General features: G+C 37.3%; 1 protein-coding gene across 1 annotated transcript in view; it reads right to left on the bottom strand.

The window, feature by feature from the left end:
• The window catches only part of LOC309387348 (uncharacterized protein), a gene marked incomplete at its 3' end in the record, with an annotated part of 50473 nt that overhangs the window by 871 nt on the left and 24128 nt on the right, over window positions 1-25474 (bottom strand). Inside the window, exons 6-9 of the mRNA XM_081943821.1 lie at window positions 23776-23890; window positions 20814-20933; window positions 11811-12041; window positions 285-443 (exon numbers count right to left, since the gene is read on the bottom strand). Of these exons, the coding sequence (XP_081799947.1) occupies window positions 285-443; window positions 11811-12041; window positions 20814-20933; window positions 23776-23890 (625 nt within the window). The remainder of the gene's footprint in view (window positions 1-284; window positions 444-11810; window positions 12042-20813; window positions 20934-23775; window positions 23891-25474) is intronic.

Below are 25474 nucleotides of genomic sequence, written 5' to 3'. Positions count from 1 at the left end.
GCAGTCATGTGGCTGCAGGATGCTGCAAATGCGGGCTAGTTGTCAAATGACCAAATGCAATCACAAGACCACAGGGGGCAGGCAGCCATGGGAATTTCAAATTTGGGTCATAAGTAGGCCTGGGAAGGTTCATCATAAATTTGAATGATTACTAAATAACTGGTCTTAAGTTGAGAACTACCTGTAGTAAGAAAAATATGCTGAGTAATTGCGAAGTACAACAAAATTTCATTTTTTCTTCTCAGTATAAAATGTTGGATTGCATTAAATTCACATCCACTCACCTGCTGCATTGACATTTGCCTGGAATAATTCTGAGCCTTTACAAAGGCATCTACTGCTCTCTTAGCCCGCTGCTGAGGGGGCCCCTTGGGGAATGCTGGAAGTGTTGCAAGCACATTCTCCACAGTGAACTCCTGGCTCAAAGAATTTTCTAAAACGTCCTGAAAAACATTTGGGAAACTACTAAAAGGAGTGCTTTACCCAGTACATATATTTATATATATATTTTAATGAGTATGGAGAAATAATGTTTCACTGCCATTATCACCGCAATATAATACTGAATAGACATTCCTGGTCCAATTATTCTGGATTTACTCTTCAACTTCCTCCAAGAGCACATCAGGCATTTCTTCAATTGCTTCATCACCTGGAACTCCTTGGAAAACCAGGTTGTTCCCCTAGATCGCGATGAGCCCACAGGAAAAGGTCCAATAGTAGCCATGCAGTCTGAGGCTTTTACCATCTACTCATTCCAGATTATGATAAAGATTCTCAAGGATAACCTTAAGATCCTTCTGGAACCCAGCAGGGTCCATAAGTCGTGTGGGTGGTCAATCTAATAGGCCCTATCTCCCTGCATAACAGAAGCCAAAAGACAATCAAAAAGTTATCAAACCATGGCAACAGACAGATGGTAAATCCTCTGCTACCAGATCACACTGCAACTGTTCTGCAACAAAAAAACCACAAAACACCAGACCTAAAGTCCAACCTCTAGTACAATCAGTCTTTCAGCTCCATGGTGGTTCTGAAGTCCTGACTTCCACAGGACTCAACTCTGTGTGGCAGCAAGTTGAAATTCTTGAAAACTAACAACTCTGGGTCACCAAAGTCCGGCAGGCAATAGTATCCAAGAGGAAGGGCAGAGATGATACTGGGCAGCAGGGAGGGCAGTACAACAGGACAAGTCGCAACTGTTTCCGAGAGCCCAAATGCAACCAAAATGTCTTTCATTCAATTATGTAGTGCAGAACTTTAAAATTCCTTAAAACCTCATAAATGACCATAATCACCCAACTCCCTCAGCTCTGGGCTTAGGCTAATGTCAACTCTGAAATCTGGGCAGGCACTTTTGTGAGAGGGGAACTCCACATTCTGGACCTATCTAGGTTTTCGTTTTAATGCCAAGACAGATGTTGATGATCTGGTAACCTAGTAAAAAAAGGTGAATGTCATTAGGGATGGATGTCATGAGCACTCTCAAATAGTGAGAACCCAAGTACAGTCCACCATCAGATCCCTATGATACTTGTACCTGACTCAATATCGGTGTCTATGCCTATTCTTTCTCCTCCTTTACTTCCCTCATGCCTCGCTTCCCTTCCAGGTTGACACACTCTACCCCTCACTTACTCACCTCCCTCTCATACACTATAATTTAAAATAAAAATAAATTAAGTAACTTCTACAATATATATATATATTGTTATATTTAAATATAAACATTTCTCTTCAATATAATAAATAACACATAAGAAAACGTTTCTGTGAATCAACACTAAGAATTCACCATACTCCAACATTGTTTAAGGAGTTAGGAGGCTCAGTTCTCCCATAAATCAAGCCTTCTCCCATAAACCAAGCTTTAACATTCAGAGCCCATTGAAATATTTTACTTTACAAAAGTCAGCATTAACATTATTTTTAAAAAATAAAGCTTGGGGCTTGATAAATAATAGCCTGCCACTTGCTGCCAAAAATACAATATATTAACAAAAACCTAGGCTTCCTATATTCAAGTCAACCTACTGAATTATATTGAACCTTAATTACAATGGGTTCTTACTAACACATTTTAATGTATATGTTTTATCAAGGTATTAAAATCACTGGTTAAATTTGAAAGCCTTAGTGTACCATTATTATAGCAAATTACTGCCATCTACAGACTAAAGAAAACAGCATTCACATTAGAAAAAGAAGCCATGTAATATCATGTATTCTGATCTGTAAGTTTAGCAACTTCCTTTTATTTCCATATCTTAAGCCTTGGGTATGCTTCTTCTAACAATTCTGGATTTTATATTCATAGTCATTCTAGTTTGATTGTTTATCTTTATTTCCAATTCTCTATTACTACACAATCTAATCTTGTGCATCTTTACAATGAGGACTCTAGCTTAAATTAATAAAGCAGAAACCATAGGATTTTTTCTTACTCAAAGTGGTCTTCCATTTTCTTTGGCATTTTTAACTGGACTTTACGCCATAAAGAATACAATAGAGAATCAACTATTCCTGAACGGTTCCTAATAAATAGGAAAAGTGTTCATGTAATGATTGATTAAAAAAAATAAGACAAATATAAAATACATACTGATTTAATTACAGCAGTTATATACAGGTCCAACTGAAACCAACTTTAACTGGCTTACATTCCCAATTTATGTAAATTAGGTTAAAAAAGGACAAAGTTTGAAACATGAATAACTTCAAGTAACAAATTTTAATGCACTTAGTGATGGCAAGTAGTACTTTATGGTAGAAAAAGCTGAGATAGGAAAAGCTCAAAAGGGTGAAATTTCCAAATAAAGAAGGAATTAAAAGCACAGTATAAAATAATCCCTGAGATGAAAAAAAAAGCAAAATCCAATATATCTGCACAAGGACCTTTGTAAAGATCTATAAATCAGTATGTGTTTGTGTGTGTACACCAATAAAGAGTAGAGATTAAGTAGAGTTATAATACAGTCAGGTAAGACACATTTGTAGATATTATAGCACATTTTTGTAGATCAAACCAAGCTAAAGTTAATGAAGGGTACCAAAAAAATATATACAGCTACATTCAAGATAAGGAGAAAAAAGGAACCATATATAGCTACTGAATAAAAATAACAGAAAATTGCCTAAAGGCACAGAAAAGGCAGAGCAATTCAACTCTTAGCAAGCATGAATGCATTAACCTGGGCAATTGTGAAAAATAAATTGCACACAGCCGCATTTGGGTAAGATGGGAGGGGGGAATCAGGATGATAGCATAGCATCGCCATTCAAGTCCCACTCCCTCTCTATATCTGTTGTGACCTTCCATGCTCACCCAAAGGGGCTGACCTTGCAGTGTGACTTTGCTTTCATCATTCTGATGAAACAGGCAAGTTCCTGCAGATGGTATTGGCTGAAAAAGGATGACAGTTTGAACTTGAAAGAGACACCGTTAGAAACACCTATACTGACTTTTGGTGACTACAAATTTTAGAACCAGATGAATTACAACCTAGGGTACTGAAGGAATTTCCTTGATAGCATGGCTGAACCTCTCTTCATTATTTCTGAATACTCTTGGAAAATGATTTAGTACCAGGTGTCCAAAGGAGGGCAAATATCCCTGTTTTCAAAAAGGAGAAAAGAAAAATTCAGAAACAACAGAGAACTAATCTAAAAAAAACCTTGAAAAAATGCAATGTTTGCTAGAAATCTAAAAGGATTTGTGCAGATTGGTGTTAGATTTGTCATGCTAATCTAATTTCAGTTTTGTTAGGATAACTTCCTCAGCAAATCATAGGAATGCAAGCATATAATATACTTTGTTTTGGCAAAGCCCCTTATTATTCTGAGTAGTAGATTAGTTAAATATGGGCTGGGTAACACATTTATTAGGTGGGTCCATAGCAGTTTAAAAAGTATTTAAAGAATGCTGATTAATAGTTTCACTTAGTTTCTCCACTAAAGTGGAATGAGTTACTGAAAAGGAATGTCACAGGTTTTGGTCCTGGTAGTTTTCTATATTTTTATCAATGATTTAGATACGGTATAGAATAGATGATATAAAATCTAGTGAGGTTAGATTTATACAAACTTAAGTATATCCAATGAATTTAAGATTCATCCATTTTTAAAGAAGTATTTACATTCAGGAATTGGCCAGATTTATATTCATTTATTAAGCAAAACCTTAATTTCAATCTTGTTTATGTTGGATTCCTTCTGATGTTGGTGCTTATGCCCTGTAATAATTGATTATATTATATTATTATATCTATCCTGTTTAAAAGTTTCAACATGACTTTTGATAATTGCCTTATATTTTGGTATATTTAGAATAAAATATACACTTTCTGGACTACTTATGAATAAAGCTGTTAGTAACAAAAGAACCTTATTATAGTCATTATTATTTGTAAAATTTATTAGCCACCCATCTTACAACACAGTAACTCTGGGCGGCTTACAACATATCCACATAAGGGCCAAACACTTCCAAAGTGTAAGGTTATTAATTAAAATATTTTATACAACATTTATATAATACTCTTGAAACTGAAATACTGTTTTAAAGATTGCATTTAGTATATTACTTTCTGGGTCTTAAAAACAATTCTCTCTATTATAGGAAGAAAAATTGCAGCTGGAAGGATCTACTGATATTTACCGCCATACTCAATTTCCAATCACCCAAACGATGCCCTCGATGTGATGTCCCGATGCCTGGAACTGTGCGGATCTGGATGGGGAGGAACAGGCTCCAGCTCAATCCCTCCAAGACTGAGTGGCTGTGGTTTCCGTCATGCCGATTTGTACACCTTGTTCCATCTTTGGTGATAGGGGGAGAAATTTTAGCCCCCTCAGAGAAGGCTCGCAATCTGGGAGTCCTCCTGGATACACGGCTTAGTTTAGAAGAACACCTGACGGCCATGACCAGGGGGGCCTTTTTCCAGGTTCGCCTGGTACATCAGTTGCGCCCCTTCCTGGATCGGGATGCTCTGTGCACAGTCACTCATGCCCTCGTCCTTTCTCGCCTGGACTACTGCAATGCTCTCTACATGGGGCTGCCCTTGAAGAGCACCCGGAGGCGTCAGCTGGTCCAGAATGTGGCCGTGCGGGTTGTCATGGGGGTACCTAGGTGCTCCCATGTTACACCCCTTTTAGGCAGCCTGCACTGGTTGCCGGTTGTTTTCCGGGTGCGATTCAAGGTATTAATTATGACCTTTAAAGCGCTCCATGGCTTAGGCCCAGGGTACTTGCGAGAGCACCTACTGCCACCAGTAGCCTCCCACCGTCCAGTACGATCCCACAGAGTTGGCTTCCTCAGGGTGCCGTCGGCCAGACAGTGTCGGCTGGTGACCCCCAGGGGGAAAGCCTTCTCTGTGGGAGCGCCTTCCCTCTGGAATGAGCTGCCCCCGGAGCTTCGCATAATCCCTGACCTCTGGTCCTTCTGACGCGCCCTAAAAAGTTGGCTTTTCCAGCAAGCCGGCCTGGACTGTTAATTTTAACTTATTTAAATGTATATCCATAAATTCGATTTGTTTTTTTGGATATATATTTAATTTCTTTTAACTTTTGGGATGTGTGTTTTTCAATGTTGTACGCCGCCCTGAGTCCTTTGGGAGAAGGGTGGCATATAAATCCAATAAAAACAAACAAACAAACAAACAATCACTGTATTAAGGATGCAATTCCTAAAAGTATCCACTGACAACATGTTAGAAATCCATGTCTTAGCAACAACCGTGGATTTGTCATTGTTGAAAGTTACTGGTTTAAACTTTTCTTTCATCTACAGTAGCCCTCTACATTATGTACACCATCCTTTTTGGTAGGCAAGGGAAAATAATGAAATAGGAGATGTGTCAATACATGTGTATATAAATGACTATGACTACAAAACTCAATGAATAAAAATATTTTCAACTAATGCAAAATGCCCACTGAATACAGCTGTTTTCTTTCCACAACAATGTTTATATTACATATAGTCTGAATTGAATTCCAAAATAACTCTTTTAAGTTTGAAATATCCTTGAAAACTCTTATTTCAATTATTTTCAGAAGCCTTTTAGAAACCAAAATGAATTAAATTAAAATCTAGAATAGTCAGAGTTCCTGAAACTTAAGCTAAGTCTTCATAACTATTATTATATTTCAGAGAAACATAAAGAGGATGGTGACATTTATACACCCTTTCTAAATATTTATGAAATTCTAGCACTTCTAAATGGCAGGTCTAGTGGCTCTGCTGAGATTGCACTACAAATACTCCTGTGGTTTTGGCTAGACACTATATACCTATCACAGATTTCATGATCTAATTCCCAGCTACAGAAGAATTTCCAACCAATCTGATAATTAATCCTAGGAGTAATGAAAAAAAGATTAAAGCATCCAAAGCATACCAGAAATAACACTAAAGAGAAATGGTTTGGTCTGTACAACACAACAAGATGAAAGACTTTGGGGTCCTATTTTTCTGTTCCAAAAGAATTGACAGTATTGAAAACTGCTACTTACATGCAAATTATATTTCCTATTTCCATATTTCTGACTGTTCCTTGATTTGCATGTAAGAAATTTGTATATAAGAAACAAAATTTAACATCTGGTACATTCTAGTACCACAGCAATAACAAATTGTTTCATAAATACATGCTTGATTGTGTATCTGAGTAGATGCAAATCAAGTCATTTTATGATATAATTTAGCTAAAACGATACATTTAATGGAGAATCCAATGAATCTTGTTATATTGCTACATCAACTCAGGACCAGAAAGCATCAAATGTCAATTCCTGATTCCTTTGTCTTTGATTCTGATACTCTAGAGAATGTAGGTTTATTCATGAGACTTCATCAAGGCTTTTCCCCTCCTATCTCCATGGGAGGAAAACATAAAAGACTCTTAAATAATTCATCACAGTCACCCACTTACCAATCTCTCACTAACCTGAGGCACTAAATGTCCTTGCTTACTAATACCATAAATAACTGTCCACAACCCTCTAGAGAATTTAGGTGCTTATGTGCTCATATAGGGTTCTTGTTATATTCAAAAGCCAAATTAGACATAATTAGGTCTACATCTATTTTAATTATTAATTAATACATTTTTGCCAAATCAGCTAAATTCAAGCAAAACTATTTTCAAAATCCTGGCTGAACAAGGATTTTGTTAAAATAAGTTAGTATATTTAGTACTGATAAAAATAATACTAAAAATATAAGATTATAATACATTGCAGCATAACAGCATCTGTACAAATTCAACTGCAACAAATGTTTATTCCTGAAAAACTAATGACAAGGTTGTGTCCTTTTCCTTTTCTTAATTTGTATTATTTGATATATGTTAGAAACTTTATTACTGCAAAATCATTACAGTATACAAAAACCAGTTTTACAAATAACTATATACATACACATGCCTCTTTCTAATCATAAGGAGCCTTTAACTGAATTATATCATTAAGAATGGGAGAACATTTAACCATAGTAATAGGTACATCTAACTATATTGTGGCAAATGATGGAAGGAGGTTTGTTGGATACTCTTTGCATGTGACTAGCCCATTAGCTATTTAGAACTCATGATGAAAAGGGATTCCTTGATAGAACTCTTATTTATAAAGAAATTCTGTGCAGGCAAGTGCTTTGCAGGTGGTTTATATTTATGAAAGCAATCCAGACACCACCAGAAATAGCATTTGAAGCAAAAATTATATTCATTATTATTTATTAAATTTATTGGTTGCCCATCTCATCACAGAGTAACTCTGGGTAGCTTGCAATGTTAAAAGATAAAACTATACAAAACCCTTACACAATACAAATAAAATATTATAAAAATACAAATACTCAACCCTAACTAAAAGAGGGAGAGGGAGGGATAAGCATGGGGGGGGGAGGGAGTTGGGATCTGTTATTAATGTATAAACCACACCCAATGTGAAGCCCCTCACTTGGAGCCCCAAGCCAACTAAAAGAACCAGGTCTTTAAGCTATTGTGGAAGGCCGGAGGTTGGAGCTGACCTCACTCGGGGAGGGTTGGGTGGGGGGCAAGATGTTCCAAAAGGCAGGAGGGATAGTTGATAACCCTAAGCACCAACAGCAGCATTCCTCAACCTGAGCACCTTCTACAATAAGTGGAGAATAATGGGTGTTGGTTCATATAATGGTATGTCTGCCTTATGAAAAGAGAATGGAAAGAACCAATCTTTCCCATTCATACAAATAGATTATATACAGTTGGTGATTTCCCAGACAATTTTGGGGAAGGACTTACACAATATAATCTTATTGTAAGATATATGATTAGGATTTTTTCATTCTAAGCTTTCCTTTCTCATCTGTTTGTATAGGAGTTATAAATCATGGGCAGCAGTAACTTTTCAGAACAGAAAAGAATTAGGAGCCGTGGTGATGCAATGGTTAAAATGCAGTATTCATGCTAACTCTGCCCATAACCAGGATTTCAATCTTGACCAGCTCAAGATTGACTCAGCCTTCCATTATTCCGAGGTCTGTAAAATGAGGACTCAGATTGTTGGGAGCAATATGCTAAATTGTAAAATGCTCAGAGAGTGCTGTAAAGTACTATAAAGTGGTATATGAGAGTATGTGCTATTGCTATGGCTCTTTAGCAGTACATTGCTTAGAAATTTAGATGAGTGGAATTCAAGACTGAAAAGTAATCAACAAATGATCCCTTTATCTCAACTTTGGCATTATTGTTTATAAGAAAGGCTTTTACTTAATCATTCCCCAAAACCTGATTCTAATATTTAGAATTTTAACATGGAACATATTAATTTCTTGAATTTACAGCAATATTTTGAAGTGTCCCAATATCTTCCAAGACATTAATTTATAAAAACAAGTAACTGATTGCAGTCTGGATTCCTGTTCTTCTTTTTCATACATATAGATAATGAAATGTCACAAAACATCAAACTGTATATTAATCTCTTCATTTCTGGATTCGTCTGATTAGTTCTCAGCTCACACCTTCACCATATTACTCCCAGAACTGATACTATTATTGATTTTTAAAAAACAATTCTGAACATTGAGATTGTCCTTTCAGCATTATACTAGCCTGAGCCCCAGGATAAACAAGTTCTTACTCATTCATGTCTGAAGGGCATTTTTGTCTGAAGGCATTTGCATCTTCTCCAAATAGCTATGATATATTTCAAATACTTCCTTCTCTCCTTACAGCTACTTTTCTACGGTATTCTAGATGCATGTTATTGTCTGTTTGGTATTCAGCTTGGGAAAATATATAACATGGATTGTGATTTAAAACAGAAGAGATGTTCAATGTTTCTTCCAGGAAAATAGCATTTTAGAATCCAAATAAAGCTATGGTACGAAAAACTGATCTCATCATAGGGATGGAGACATATAGGGAGAATTACCTTGTAACTTTTATTACAAGAGGAGGGATGGAACCAATATGTTTATTTGCGCTTCTTTTCAAAATTATTTAATCATTAGAATTTATGTTCAATTTCTTGTGTAAGAAAAAGAGCAAAAATCACTTTCAACTCTGGCATTAAAAATTCATCCTGAATTTGATCTTTCCCTTACAGAAATAGACCAGAAATAAGATATTCAATGAAATAAATTGACAATATATTGAAACTCTTTCAGACTAGAACAAGAAGCATATTCACAGTTGTCTTCCCCCAAAATTGAGGGAAATTAACTTTTAATGTGCTAGGTATCTGAAAATCTTGGAATTGTACTGAACTTATTGACATTCTTGTTTTGCAGATAATTTATTTTAGCTATACATATTGGTGTCACTCTTGGACTTGTGGGGAAAAAAACCCAATAACATAAGTGAGTCAGTAATAAATGAAAGAATATATATATAGTTAGTCTTGCAAAAGTTAATTTAGTATCGTTTCTGGAATATAATAACCTTTTCAATATTACAATTCTTATCTGTTTATATCTGTAATTATTTTTATAACAAAAGATCTTATTTCTTAAAGAAAATAGTGCAATACAATCTTAACTAATACTATTTGAGAATTAAACCTCTTTATATTCAATAGAGCTGAACCCCAAAATTAACAACAGTTGGCTTGCATCCCTAATTATCTAATAGACAGATGAAATAAAAAGTGAGCCATTTTGATTCTACTTTAGCAGCATTTTTCAATTAAAGTTTAGCTCTAAAATTTTCACAAATCTACTAAAAACTCAAAGGATAAATGAAAATAATTAGGAATATTTCAAAGTAGATTACCAAACGCTATTCATTTCAGAGACATCTAAGTTGCCTATGTCTAATTGAAGCTTTTAATTTGCATAGAGTTAAATTCTACTGTCTTGAAAGAAAAGCAAATTATTTCATAACACACTAATTTATCTCAATTCCGTAAGAATCTAAGGGAACCTTGCCACACATTTTGAAAGTTTCTAATCTTTTTTGGGAGACTCTACACAATGAGGTATTTATTTATATTTTTTGTACATTAAGATAAAACATTAAAATTGCATCTTGCAGAAAGACTCAACTTACTCCTTTTACTAATAGTCCTTTTTTTTCCCCAGAGGAGCAGATGTCGCACATGCTTTAACACTTTATAAGTGTACTGGTGTCTGAAAATGTCAAGACCATTGCAAAACTTGCACTATGTTAGAAAATCTGTTTCTAAAAATGTTGCCAGAACAGTGGGGTTTTATTTATTCAAATTAATTCATTTTCTTTAAAATACTGTTTAATAACAGCAGAAAATATCTTTTATAGCATGCCACTACTCAGGAAATAATGCTTATTTCTATTCCATCAAGCTTCCAATGTACTGAAAATCTGAAGATATTGATACATTTTCAGTTAAAAATTATTTATTGGTGGCATAAAACCAGTATGTCCTCAGATTTCAAAACAAAAACCAGACAACAAGATCTAGAAGAAATTAATGAGATGGATGATACTTCAGTGGCACAAAGTGAAATAAATGAATGCACATATATGTTTTGATATAAAAAAATGAAGAAAGGAGCACATTGCTCTCAAATAAAAAAGAAAATAAATCATTTTCAAAGTGCTTTATCACCATGTTACCTATAGTCCAAAGCATTTCAAATGTAATGTTTCTTTTCAAGATATTATCTAATTGTCTTTCAAAGTCCTTACAAAGGACTACAACTCTAAAAGGTGAGCCCATTTTTAAGTTTTTTTTAAAGTCCACTTTTATCCTTGATATCAAATCACTCCATTTCATGGAGTCAGAATCTAACCCACCGGAGAAGTTACACCAGAGGTCCTCCATGCTCCAGTGCTACTCAATCTTTCACCTCTAATATGGAAAGAAAATATTGTGCCATTGCTTGTAGCTTGCTCATATAACATAAGAGAAGAGCCTGAGTAGCAAACTCTGAAATTCTATTTCATGCTTAAAAAGAAATTTGGTATGGAATGCTACATTTGAGAGAAGGGAAGGAAGAACAAAAAAGACTATGAAGGGGGGCAAGGAATCCCAAGAGTGGCAAATGACATTTCATGCATCATAATTTGCAATGATGTCATGTTACACAAACATTACTAAATCATGAATATTAAATCATACTAAGTATCTAGGACACATAGCATTTTAGCTAATGGCAAGACGAATAAGTAATTTATGTCCCTTTTTCTCTCTTCTCTGACAAAATGACATCTTTTGCCTCAGGTCAAATAACACTGGAGAATATAATAAGACTAAAGTCTGATTCCAAAAGATTTTTGAGTATTTTAGCAGTATTTGGAGTAGTACTTAGAAGTGCCACTTTTCAATATACCACATCTTACACTCACCCAAGGAGCTGAAGGTACCAGAAGTGTCAAAGTGAGCAAGTCACCGCAACATTCCTCAACAGCCTGATGACACTGAACTACTTGATTTATCAGCCGAGCATAAACAACAGTTGGTAGAATCTGATGAGCTGTTTCAGAAGGCATTTGTCCCGGGGCAAGCAAGAAACTCAGATTTTGCCTCATGGCAACCAGGTGTCTCCACAACTTGCTTAGTTTTCCTTCAAGAGCACTCTACGAAAACAAAACAAAAAAAAAGACAAATATGATAAACATCTGAGGAAATAAAAACAAGTTGATTATGCTGGGTGAAAGGCCACTTGCCTCACTGAGCACCTGCCAGCACAACAGCAAACACACTGACATTTATGTATTTTTTAAAAAAATGTATCTTGGGAACTTGGTGAAATGTGAAACTTCAGCCCTTTTGCTGTGTCTCCCACCCCCTTTCCTCCCCCACCCCCAAGCCATCTGTGGAGAACATGTGTTGAGGGGGCACGATCTGACAAAGTCAAAAACACAACAAATTGCCAGACTTCTAGCTTCTTAAAATAAATAAGAAAACAGAGATCAAAGCCACCCTCCAAACAAGGCTGATTGTTTTTTTCCAAAAGAACAGCTTAGAGCAAGGGTAGTAAAAGGGAGGGAGAGATTAAAAATTGCAAACTTCTAAACAGAGTATTAGAAAAGTATAAACATGGGAATGTTTATCTTTTACCTACCACAGAATCTTATGTTCTTTTTCTGTTTAAACTTTTAGCCAGCTGTTACTTGCAATGTACTGAACAGCAGGTTTTCATCAAGTGAAAATGAAAAAGACGCTGTAAGAACTCAATTAAAGTAATCAACATAAAGGGATTAGGTTTTTACCGACGTTCGAGACAAAGGCACAGAAGTGTAAAGAAAGTGCTGCTAAACCAAAAACAAAGATGTAAAAAAGATGTGGAGACTCTAGAAAGAGTGCAGAGAAGAGCAACAAAGATGATTAGGGGACTGGAGGCTAAAACATATGAAGAACGGTTGCAGGAACTGGGTATGTCTAGTTTAATAGAAAGAAGGACTAGGGGAGGCATGATAGCAGTGTTCCAATATCTCAGGAGTGCTACAAAGAAGAGGGAGTCAAACTATTCTCCAAAGCACCAGAAGGCAGGACAAGCAATGGGTGGAAACTAATCAAGGAGAGAAGCAACTTAGAACTGAGGAGAAATTTCCCAACAGTTAGAACAATTAAGCAGTGGAACAGCTTGCCTCCAGAAGTTGTGAATGCCCCAACACTGGGAGTCTTTAAGAAGATGTTGGATAGCCATCTGTCTGAAGTGGTGTAGGGTTTCCTGCCTAGGCAGGGGGTTGCACTAGAAGACCTCCAAGGTCCCTTCCAACTCTGTTATTATATTCTAAAGAAATCGACTAGCATCCATTCTGAAGATATAGACAACAAATATCTATTTAAAATAAGAAACAACGGGGAAAAAGTCCTGCCTGTGCATTTTTTCTTCCTTGAACACCAAAATGTGAATGAGCTTTCTAATTTTTATGCAGTTTTGAAAATTTCATTTTAATCACTGATGTTCCCCTCCATTAATCATAATTATGCTGACTACAATTGATTTTTTTCATTGTATGTAGAAAACTGTCAATGGAAAACATGTGCATTTCAATATAGAGAAAACAAAAATCATCAATATATGCACATATTATATATAGACATAGAAAAGACAGTAGTAGGTACATGCTACCAAAAGGGGGAAAAATCACACACATATGCAAACACATACCTCAGTCCATGCACCTTTAAAAATGAGGCAATTGATCAATTATAATATTCAAAATGGAAAATAATGTAACTATATATAATAGGGAAGGCAAAATGAATTCAGATTTGATCCAGACATTCTGGAGCTTTAGTTAAAGATACCTAAGTCAACGGGAGCAGCTTCCGAGGTGGCTCGGGAGTTCATGGCTTCCATGACGGCCATGGACCTGACCCAATTAGTGCAGGGCCCCACTCACGAAGGGGGCCACACACTGGACCTCATTTTTGTATCTGAACAGTGGACGAGTGATCTGGGAATAGGGGATTTAGTTATCACGCCCCTGTCATGGTCAGACCACTCATCCCTCCGGCTGGACTTCCCTGGCGCTATCCCCCACCGCGAGGAGGCGGAACCAGACTCTATAAACTGGTACCGCCCCAGGCACCTGATGGAATCTGATAGATTCCTGACGGAGCTTGGGCCAATACCTGTAGCCTTGTCCCGCTCCCGTTCCGAGGACCTAGTGACTGCCTGGAATAGGGCGACGACTGGGGCCTTGGACCGGGTTGCGCCGTTGCGACCTCTCCTGCGGCATCGACCCACCCGGGCTCCTTGGTTCACTGAGGAGCTCAGGGTGATGAAGCGCCACAGGAGACGTCTAGAGAGCAGGTGGAGATCCTCGCGCTCCGAATCTGACCGAACACAGGTAAGAGCCTATTTGCGGACTTACCTTGTGGCAATAAGAGCGGCCAAACATAGACATTGTGCTGCTCTTATTGCGTCCGCGGATAACCGCCCTGCCGCCCTGTTTAGGGTGACTCGCTCCCTCTTATCGCAGGGGGCGCGGGAGACACCCTTACAGGGTAGAGCAGAGGAGTTTGGGGAATATCTTCAGGACAAAATCGATCAGATCCGGAGCGGGTGGACCTCCGTCAGTGGACCAGACGAGCCGCCAACAGCGAGTCTTGAGGGACCATTCTGGGAGGAGTTTGACTCTGTTGCCCCCGAGGATTTGGACAGGCTGCGTGGACGGCTGCGACCCACCACTTGTTTAACGGACCCGTGCCCCTCCTGGCTGGTACTGGCAGCCTGGGAGGTGACACGAGGCTGGCTCCTGGGCCTGGTGAGCGCCTCACTGAGTGAGGGATACTTACCAACCGCCTTGAAAGAGGCGGTGGTGAGACCCTTGCTCAAGAGGCCTGCGCTCGACCCAATGGAGCTAGCTAACTATCGTCCAGTCTCCAACCTCCCCTTTCTGGCGAAGGTTGTCGAGAATGTGGTGGCGCAGCAGCTCCCGCGACACCTAGACGAATCCGACTATCTAGACCCACGCCAGTCCGGCTTCCGACCCGGGCACAGCACTGAGACAGCCTTGGTCGCGTTGGTCGATGATCTCTGGAGGGCCAGAGATAGGGGTTGCTCCTCTATCCTGGTCCTATTAGACCTCTCGGCGGCTTTTGATACCATCGACCATGGTATCCTATTGCGCCGGTTGGAGGGGATGGGAGTCGGAGGCACCGTTTTGCGGTGGTTCGGCTCCTACCTCTCCGACCGGAAGCAATGTGTGTTGACAGGGGGGCAGAGATCGTCCCTGAGGCCACTCACTTGTGGGGTGCCACAGGGGTCGGTCCTCTCGCCTCTCCTGTTCAACGCATATGTGAAGCCGCTGGGTGAGATCATCCGTGGTTTTGGGGTTGAGTACCATCTTTACGCTGATGATACTCAGCTGTATATTTCAACCCCAAACCACCCCAACGAGGCTGTCGAAGTGATGTCCCGGTGTTTGGAAGCCGTCGGGGTCTGGATGGGGGACAACAGACTTAAACTCAACCCCTCCAAGACCGAGTGGCTGTGGTTACCGGCGCCTCGGTTCAGCCAGCTGACTCCATCGCTGGCCATAGGGGGCGAACAATTGTCCCCTGTGGAGCGGGCGCGCAATTTGGGCGTCCTCCTTGATGCCCGGCTGTCAATGGAGGACCATGTGGCAGCCGTGGCAAGGGGGGCGTTCCACCAGGTTCGCCTGGTGCGCCAATTGCGCCCCCTACTGGACCGGAGTGCCCTGCGCACGGTCACTCATGCGCTGGTGACGTCTCGCCTGGACTACTGCAATGCTCTCTACATGGGGCTTCCCTTGGGATGCGTCCGGAGACTGCAGCTAGTTCAGAACGCAGCCGCGCGGGTTATTATGGGAAGTACACGTTACTCCCACGTAACACCTCTCCTGCGCGAGCTGCACTGGCTACCTGTGGCCTTTCGGGTGCGTTTCAAGGTATTGATCACCATCTTTAAAGCGCTCCATGGCAGTGGACCTAGTTACCTGCAGGATCGCATCCTACCACACACGTCCCTGCGACCTATCCGCTCACACAGAGAGGGGCTCCTCCTGGTGCCGTCTGCTAGTCAATGCCAGCGGGCGACACCTAGGAGTAGATCCTTCTCTGTGATGGGCCCAACCCTCTGGAATGACCTCCCCCCTGACATTCGAACTACCACCGACCTCCGTTCCTTCCGGCAAAAGTTAAAGACTCACCTATTTCAATCAGCTGGCCTGGCACTTTCTTAGTTCTACCTCCCGGGGATTTATTCATTTTAATTGGGTTTGGGGTTTTAAAAAGTTTTTAATACACTATATACTATATTTAATATTTATTATTCTATGTACAGTCTTGCAACCTCCTCCACCTACGTATTTAATTATTTAACTGTTTTGTATGTATTTTATAACGTATTTTAGTGACTGTACACCGCCCCGAGTCCCTTTCGGGAGAGGGGGCGGTCTATAAATATGAATAATAAATAAATAATAAATTTATTTTTTTGTGCAGGACAGGAAATAGCAATAGAGACTATCTGGAGAAAGGCAATTCCCATTGACACAAATAGAGAGAAGGCTATTTTTGTCTATTTCTTCTTCCGTCCTCTAATCCAAAAGATATTTTCATTTTGTTCTATCCTCAGCCTTTCATGAAAATAGTAAAATACAATGAACTGTAAAGCAAGTGGGAAATAAGTAAATATAACTTCCTCTTCTAATGGAAATTCTTTATCAGGTTTGAAATGTTGGTATTTTGGAGATATTGGATAGATAGAATATAAATATTGAGTAAAAATGGATAAATATTAAAATGCTCTCTAAAATTTATTTCTGAAAGATTCCTTTTTTGCACTATATTTTAAATTATTCACATTGCCTGGTTCTTAAAAGAATATTTTCAAATAATTTCAAAATAGTTCATTTTATTATTGGGGGTTTTGGTCTGAGCAAACAACAGATGAAGAACAATGGATAAGAAACAGGATCCCCTCAGTTTATAGCATAAGAAGATGATTTCCCAATCAAGAGCCCTTCCTATTTGCCCAATACTTTGTTGCTGAAAGTTTCTCACTACTTAATTTCAAAAAAAGATCTAACACATTTCACATTACCCAACTAATTTTCTTTATGCCCTTCATTATAGAAGTTAAACAAGCTTTTATACTCACACTCAGAAAGGTGCCACATAAATTTGCTAATATGTTACACCAAGCCGGAGAACTGTATGCTAACATAAAATAAATAATATTCAATAATATTGAATATAAGAGTAATAGTTGAGCTTGAAAACAAGTTCCCTTTCCTAAAATACCTGTATTATGCTTTCTGAACAGGCATAAAAATGATATATAGATATTTTTAAAAAACTTCATCCTTTTCCCTAGAGATCAATGGAAGCACTTCTATTAGTAATCAGCAAAACAGGAACTCAGCCAAAATAACTGTCGCCATGCTTTCAAAAACACTACATCACAACATGCAGTATACAAAACACCTCTTTCCAAATTATTAAACCAGCATCATTTTTGCAAAGCTCAAACAACGGCCTAGATCAGTGATGGCAAACCTTTTAGATACCGAGCGCCCAAATTGCGTGCGCACGAAACACTTCAAAGATCTGACCTGGGGGGACGGCGTGTGTGCCAGCAGAGAGGGCTCTGCGTGCCATCACAGACCTAGATATTGCCATGGACAGTCTTTGGATGCATGGGCTCATTTAGTTGCTTCAGTTCACTTTTCTCTCATAGCCCTCATTTTTTTTAAAAAAAGGAATGTCATAATTAATGTAAAAGGCCAGGACTTACAGAATATGTATTTGAGAAAGTAGAAATATTATGAATTCTGTGCAATTCGGTTCAATCAGTATCATCTGGTATGAGCAGGGAAAGTCCTTTGCTGATCAGTGATTTCATTTGAAAGAAGTAAGGCAAGGTATTAAATATACCATATTTACCATATGCCATATTTAATTCTATGGTATGGAATATTTATCTATTGTTCCTTTTCTTTACAAAGCAAAATCATTGACTGTTTAAAAGTAGAATTAAATATACCATATTTATGTGTAAATATAAATATGGTATATTTAATTCTACTTTTCAAACAGTCAAATAGTTTGCTTTGTAAAGAAAAAGAACAATAGACTTCAGATACACAGCCCACACTACTTAATTACATAGAACATTTAAAATCACATACGATTCCCCATATATTGGAAGGCAGGCTGAATGACTTGTCAATAACAAAAGCAACTATAAATTATAGCTATGTATCCTAATAACAAAATTAAAAGTGGGAGATAAAGAAATAATTCCCTCATTTTGGATACATTTTAATAGAAAATCTCATGTAAATTAATTGATTGTAATGCTAATTAAATGCATTATTATATAAGTTGCTTTAGTTAGTATTAAAGCTCCATAAATTTTAAGAGTAGACTATGAGATGAAAAAACAAAATTTAGAATTACAAACGTGTACTAAAAGAATGAATGTCACTCTGTTCATATTTCTACAAGGTGACCTTTTTCCCAAAGCTAATTAAAAATGTGAAATGTTCGCCAAGGTAAGCCTTCTATTTGTCATTGCCCCTAACATGGAGTATTATGACTGTCACAGCAAATGGGACTGTGGAAGTAGGGCTTAACAAGAAAGCTTGATGCACGTATGTTAATATGCAATGCAAGCTCTTCTCAGCAGGTGCTCCATATGATGAAGTTCATTTCATGAATAATTCAATAAGGAAGCTTCTTTGCAGAGACACCTTTCTCAATGTTTTTCAAGTGAGATCAGTAGAAATCAGGAGCTGTCATTGCCAATTTGCTTCAGTCCAGGTTCTTAAAGTGACACCTTCGATACATTACTGAGCTTGAAATGCACTTTTCTTCTTTTTACATGTCAGCTATCAAGGACTGCTTTTGTTTTCCACACTTACCACTCCAAAATCAAGACCTGGCATTTTGTGGATAATTAACAAAAACTGAGGGTTTGGAAAGCAATGCATCATTGCTTGTCTTAGTCACAAATGACTATCCCTAGCACCGGGACTCATAATACATTTAAATTTGATCCCTAAACTACTGCTACAAAGTTGTAATTCAGATCAAACCTCCAGCTGCATTAGCATTTTCTCTATACTAAGCCAGAGCACAAATTAATTCTTCATGATACTTGTGGATTCTTGAGCTAGGTGAAAGAAATAAGCTATGAACAAAATACCTACCCTACAATGCATATGCTCGAATATTCAGGCACCATATGCAGAACAAATGTGTTGGCATCAATGCATAATCCAGAGTCTTTTAAAGAAAGTGTTCTTTCATTTTGAGGGTTTTAATTACATGTGGTTTATATGACTGCTTATGAAAAAAAAATGCTTGCATAAGTCATTTCTTGGGGGATCTAATCCAAGTAATTCTATCAGGTACATAATTTTGCCATTATACTATAATGCTTTGATGTAAAAAGCCCTTTTTGATTCAATTTTAATGAATCAAGGATTCGGGCTTCTACAACTCAAAAGTAAAAAGAAAAAATGTTTGTTATTAATACTAATTGGCATAAATATTTGAATATTCAATAAATAATAAATGGGTAAGGAAATATACAAGTATGGCTTCTGGACTTCATTCCAGGCTCTTTACCATTGGTGGCCATTTGTATGCATGTACTGTATTTCTTTAAAATGTAACAAAAATTGTCTGCTGAACAGAATAGAATAGAATAGAATAGAATAGAATAGAATAGAATAGAATAGAATAGAACAGAACAGAACAGAACAGAACAGAATTCTTTATTGGCCAAGTGTGAATGGACACACAAGGAATTTGTCTTTGGTGCATATGCTCTCAGTGTACATAAGGAGAATAAAATACATTCATCAAGAATAAAAAGATACAACACTTAGTGATAGTCAAGGTTACTAATAAGCTATCAAATTGTACTAGGAAACAAATAAAAACAATATAAATTGAAACATACAAGCAACATAGTCATAGTCATAAGTGGGGAGAGATAGATACTAGGAAGGAAGAGAAGAAGAATAGTGATACAGTCTTAGTAAATTATTGATAGTGTTGTGGGAATTAGTTGTTAAGCAGAGTGATGGCATTCGGGGGAAAACTGTCCTTGTGTCTAGTTGTTCTGGTGTGCAGTGCCCTACAGCATCGTTTTGAAGGTAGAAGTTGAAATAATTTATGTCCAGGATGTATATGTTGTTGTCTCTGTATGACTATAGGTTCTAATAAGGCCAAACGTATGTTCATATCTGTGTGCTTGTTTGTGTGTATACACACATGAAGTTCTCATGTAGAAAGATACAAAAAGGTTCCCTCGGTTGATGTGTAACTAAATCTAATCAGGTTGCTGCATATACATTGCATCTGTGTGTGTTTCTCTGTCTTCATGTTGCATCTGTGTATGTTGGTGCAGAGAACTACATATGCTTCACTTGAGATCAAGTGACAAGAGGGAAAGTCAATGGAGTAGATAGTAGCATTCCACTAATATTGTTTAGATTTATTTTACGCTACCCAGAATGATATGTTTGTGAGAAGGGCAACTAGGTAGTTAGGTAGGAAGGATTGGAAGGATAGGTGGGATAGGTAGGCTAAACAGAGACTGACTGACTGACTGACTCACTCACTAAACTTTTTCTTTGATATGTGGCACTGGTTAAAAAAAATCTAAAATCTTTTTCTACACAGCTTCCTTGACGATCCAACTTATTCAACAGTGATCCTTCTTTTGTCAACTTCTGCTTTACCAAATCCATGTTATTTCCAGAATTATTCTGCTGATAGACAGATGGATAGAGTCCTGAGCCTCTTCACACTGTTTCTTTCCAATATTTTATTGGGTTGAAAAGAATAAAATGACATTTAATGCAAAAACTAGGAAGCAACTAAAAATAATGACTTTCATATTATTAAAGCCTTACCACATATCTAAGATTTAAATTTTCTATTTTGCCATAACAAACATCCAAAAGGGTTATCGGCTGGACAACAAGATTCCCTCCAGGTGTCCAAGGTAATGCAAGTTTTGACAGATCAGAAATCTGAAAGAAACACATACCATAGTAGGGTATTTTAAAACAAGTATGTATGCTGAATTAAGTAAATAAACTATGATGATTTAGACTGGCTGAATTAAATTAAATTAAATTTAAAACTTAAATTTTAAGTTTATAAATATGTATAGGCTCTAAGAAAATTTCCCTCTTTTAATAATCAAAATGCTTTACTTCATTAATGTACAAAAAAAATAAAGTTAAATTTGCATCTAGATTCTTTAATCCAACCACCAAAAGCAATTATTCTAACAGAGGTTTACCAATTAACCACTTCCACTTATCTAATTTCTTATTAACTTCTAATTACGCCCATTTCAAAGTAATCAATCTGAAGCAGACCTAAATTGTTCCCTAGAATTTTCTGCTTCATTATTAGCTTTTTAATAAAGAGAATGTTAGCACTAGTTCAGGAAATTATGTTTTACTTTTACCCAAACTGTTCCCCCTTTTTATGTGCAAAAATTAGCTTTCTCAGAAACTAAATAATAGGGAGCATATTCTGGAAGTCCTTGGATACACTTGCAAATATTAAGAAAGATGCAAACTCAACTGGAAAAGATGACGTAATATATTTGCCCTTTATAGAATGTTATCTAGGATCATTGCTTTCTATTGTTTGATTTTCATGTCTAATTAAGGCATTTAATTGTTTGATTGCTTCCTGAGGCATCACATATACTGAATTTAGTATTTTTAAAATCTTATATAAAGATATACGCACACCATCTTAATAAATGTTTTTCAATTTGCCTGAAGTACTCATGATTTGTGTTGTTGGGAAGGGCAAAACAGTCATTTTATTTATTCTTATTTGTTTATTTGTATCTATTCTTTATTAGTTTTACAATCCATTATTTTATTTTACACTTTGCAACATTAAATCTCCCTCCCAAATTCAGCGACCAAGGTTTTTTTATCAGCTCCATGCCAGCTTCAACTGCATGACTTTTAAGGGCAATCACATGAAATTTTGAAAGCCATCATGTTTTTTCTCTTTTACTACTATTTATATTTCATACACAGTTTTATTCTTTAGATGTTCAAAACATTAAATGAACATAAAAGGTAAAGACTCCTTTGGTCACATTCAATTATAAACAAACAAACATTCTTTTTAAGTACTTGGACAGAAACAAAGGGGGGGGGGAGGCAAGAACATATATTCAGATTATTCCTGTACATTATTCCTGTGCATATTACATGTCGTTGCCTCTGGTTCATTTTGTACTGCAGTTGGTCACTGATTTCCCATTCTTATAGTAGGACAAGTGTTAAGAATTTTAAAATGTGTCAAATCAGCAAAAATACTGCAATTTATTTATTTTAAGAATAAATACTACAATAATTCCAAAACTGCCAAGTATTTGAATACGTGGGAAGACAGAAAAAGTAACAAAATATAGAAATGTTGAATGCTAGATCTTTTATAGTAACAATGGCTGCCAAAAAGTAAAGATTTACTAATGATAATGGCACCAAGGCAATCTGAACATCTAATTCTTACACCTGAACCCCTTCTTCAATATGCCATTCACTGCTTGAATAAGAAACACTATATACAACTGTATATTTCTCAACAAGCAGCAAATTAGTTTTGAATGATCAATTTTAGTGTAGGAATCAGCGCTACTCCTGCATATGAGAAGTCATATTAACTAGTGTGTACTTTATCCTAAAAATATGGAATTGAAAATGAAATCTCCTGATGCATTAGTTGGCGATGTTAACATGGAAACCAGACTCTACAATAACCCGAGTTGTCTACTTTGCTACACATCTTCACCACCAAAGGTTCAACCAATACACAAGATTACAGCATGAGAGCTATGTAAGGCTATAATGGAACATAAACAGTTCTCTATACTGTATATGAGAGACTATTAGGTTTTTAAATGCCCTCATATGGCAAGCTAGGTCCACATAACTCCAGTTTATAATGTTGATTTCCAAGCACAAGCCCAAAGTCATAGTCTGATGAATTTTGAGCACTGCTGCATATAACTTGAAAATGCTGTAGCTTGTGGCAAGATTAATATCCAATATTAATCCAATGGATTTGTTGCTTGTTTATTGGATTGCTGGCCTCAGTGTGTGTTAAACCCAATAACCCCAATAATTCCAATAATTCTCCCTAAGTTCACATATTACTGACCAATGGGAGATATCCCTCTTTGCACCTTGCTGGCTTGCAACCAGCAGTGCCACCCCAGAAAAATGTCTCTTGATATTTTACACTGTCACTAGTACATTATATTGAAAATATTACACTACATTGGCATTTACATCTTCTATAGCTAGGGCTTTAACTTTAGACAGAAGTGTCCATATAGAGTTCATGAAAATGTGCTTTTTAGATCCCTGAGGAGATATGACAATGAATCACAGACAAACCATTACTATGACAGCTTGATACCACAGCTTTGACAAAGGTTTACGAACTGATCAAGTTTTACAATACAGTAATAGGAAATTTCTCCCAGCGTGAATAAAATCTGCATTCTTACACAGTATGAACATTTTTAAACTTCTACAAAACATAGTTATTTGCAGTTAAAATATATAACTTTTCAGTATATTCTCCTAGTTGTCTTATTCGTAACCTTTTATTCAGCGGAGTAAAGTCAAATGACAGCCTTGAACGCATGGATGAAGACCTGACTTCTTTTTACATCGAACCAATGTGCACATATATAAAAAAGGATGAGGACTTTGATCACACAAACTCAACCACCATTTTGATTTTTTTTGACAAACCTAACATATGCCCCTGGTTCATTAACTGAAAAGAATTCTTCATATAAATAGATCCCTCATGCTATCAACTCACCTGCTGATGTCTCTGCAATTTGTACCTCATTGTCTGGCACATCTCAACTATTTGAAGAAGTTCTTGATGTGGAATGATTACTCTTGATGGAGTTCCTTCTGTGCTAAGGAAAGAGCTATAAATAATTGTAAAGCATTAGAACTCTTAAAGACAGTTGAATTCATTTTCATTTAATATTTTTTCAGTTAGATAGCAGAAATCTGCACTTCACTTCTAAAACTTCAGAGATCAAATACAATAATGTATTTATTATAAAGCTGATTTTGCAATAATGAAGTAATTCATTAAAAACAGTTGTAAGTTCTATGTACAGTATATGTTGCTAGAATAAAACCAATACAAATACAGATTATGAAAACATATTTGAAAACACACAATTTAAACTTCTCTTTGATTCACTGTAATAATTAGGAATCAGTATATTCCTTTTAAATAATAGACATGTTTTCCAACCACACAGTGCAGTGATGGCGAACCTTTTTTGGCTCACGTGCCAAAAGCGGGGAAAGCGCAGGGGGGTCATGCGTGGGCGTGCCACACCCACAATGCTATGGCATCACCCGGAAGTGACTTCCGGTTTGCTCGTAGGGTCGTCTTTTGCCCTGAAGGCTCCAGAGGGCTAAAACCGGCCCTACGAGCAACCCGGAAGTCACTTCCAATTTGCTCATAGGGTCGTTTTTTTGCCCTCCTGAGCCTTCAGGGAAGCCTCCTGAGGGCTCCTGAACACTCCAGAGGGATAAAACCAGCTCTACAAGCAAACCGGAAGTCCATTCCCAAACTTCCAGTTTGCCCATAGGGCTGGTTTTTCAAGCTCCCGAAGCCTCCGGAGGGCGAAAAATGGCCTCAAAAGAAGGCCAAAGTCAGCTGGCCAGCGCGTGCATGCGCGCTGGCCAGCTGACAGGGCAAGTCTTGTGTGCCCTGACAAATGGCTTTTTCGTGCCATAGGTTCACCATCACAGATATAGTGCAAAATATACTAACCAGCTAGAGAAGGACTTGGACAAGAGATTACACATAAATTGAAGGAAGTGTGAGAAGGGAACTCAAAATAAATGAAACAGAGAGAAATTTGAACAATCTTTCATTTCTGTTATTATATCCTACAACAATAAAGTAGCATTCTTGGAATTCTGCAATGGCTGCTTCTTGACCTGGTGATCTTGACAGAGCTTACAATAGCAATAATAGACTTCAATGTCTGAAGAGTTTAACCATGGAACTGAAGAGCTTTGGAAAGACTGTCTACACATTATATTGGTATTAGTACAGCTCAATGCAAATTATTCTGGTCCAGTGGTAAAGGCATTTCAGAAAACAAGAACTTATCAAATTTCATTCCACAAACACATTTCCATAAACAGTGATCTATACCTGTCAACCCAGAAATAAATTACTACATCCCAGAAAGATCACTATTTTTCTCAAAACTCATACCAAACCGAAATGAGTTTGAAAATAAATGAAATTTACTAAACAACAAGCAGGGGTGTGAATATTTTTATTTTATTTTATAAAGCAATTCACTGTATCACATCACAGACTAAAACTGAATTCTTCTTTCTCTTTTCCTTTCTCTTTTCCATTAACTTTCTTGAAACAGTTTCTGATGTAGCCAGGGCAACATTGGCACTTTTCTTATGAACTATCTTCTCTCACATAAGCTTACTCATTTCTTTTGATTAGCAGGTAATGCCCTTTT

The sequence above is a fragment of the Natrix helvetica genome, assembly GCF_964273705.1.
Source record: "Natrix helvetica genome assembly, chromosome: 2".
Taxonomy (NCBI): domain Eukaryota; kingdom Metazoa; phylum Chordata; class Lepidosauria; order Squamata; family Natricidae; genus Natrix; species Natrix helvetica.
The sequence above is the reverse complement of the archived record's forward strand: the minus strand, read 5'-3'. Positions and strand labels throughout refer to the sequence as shown.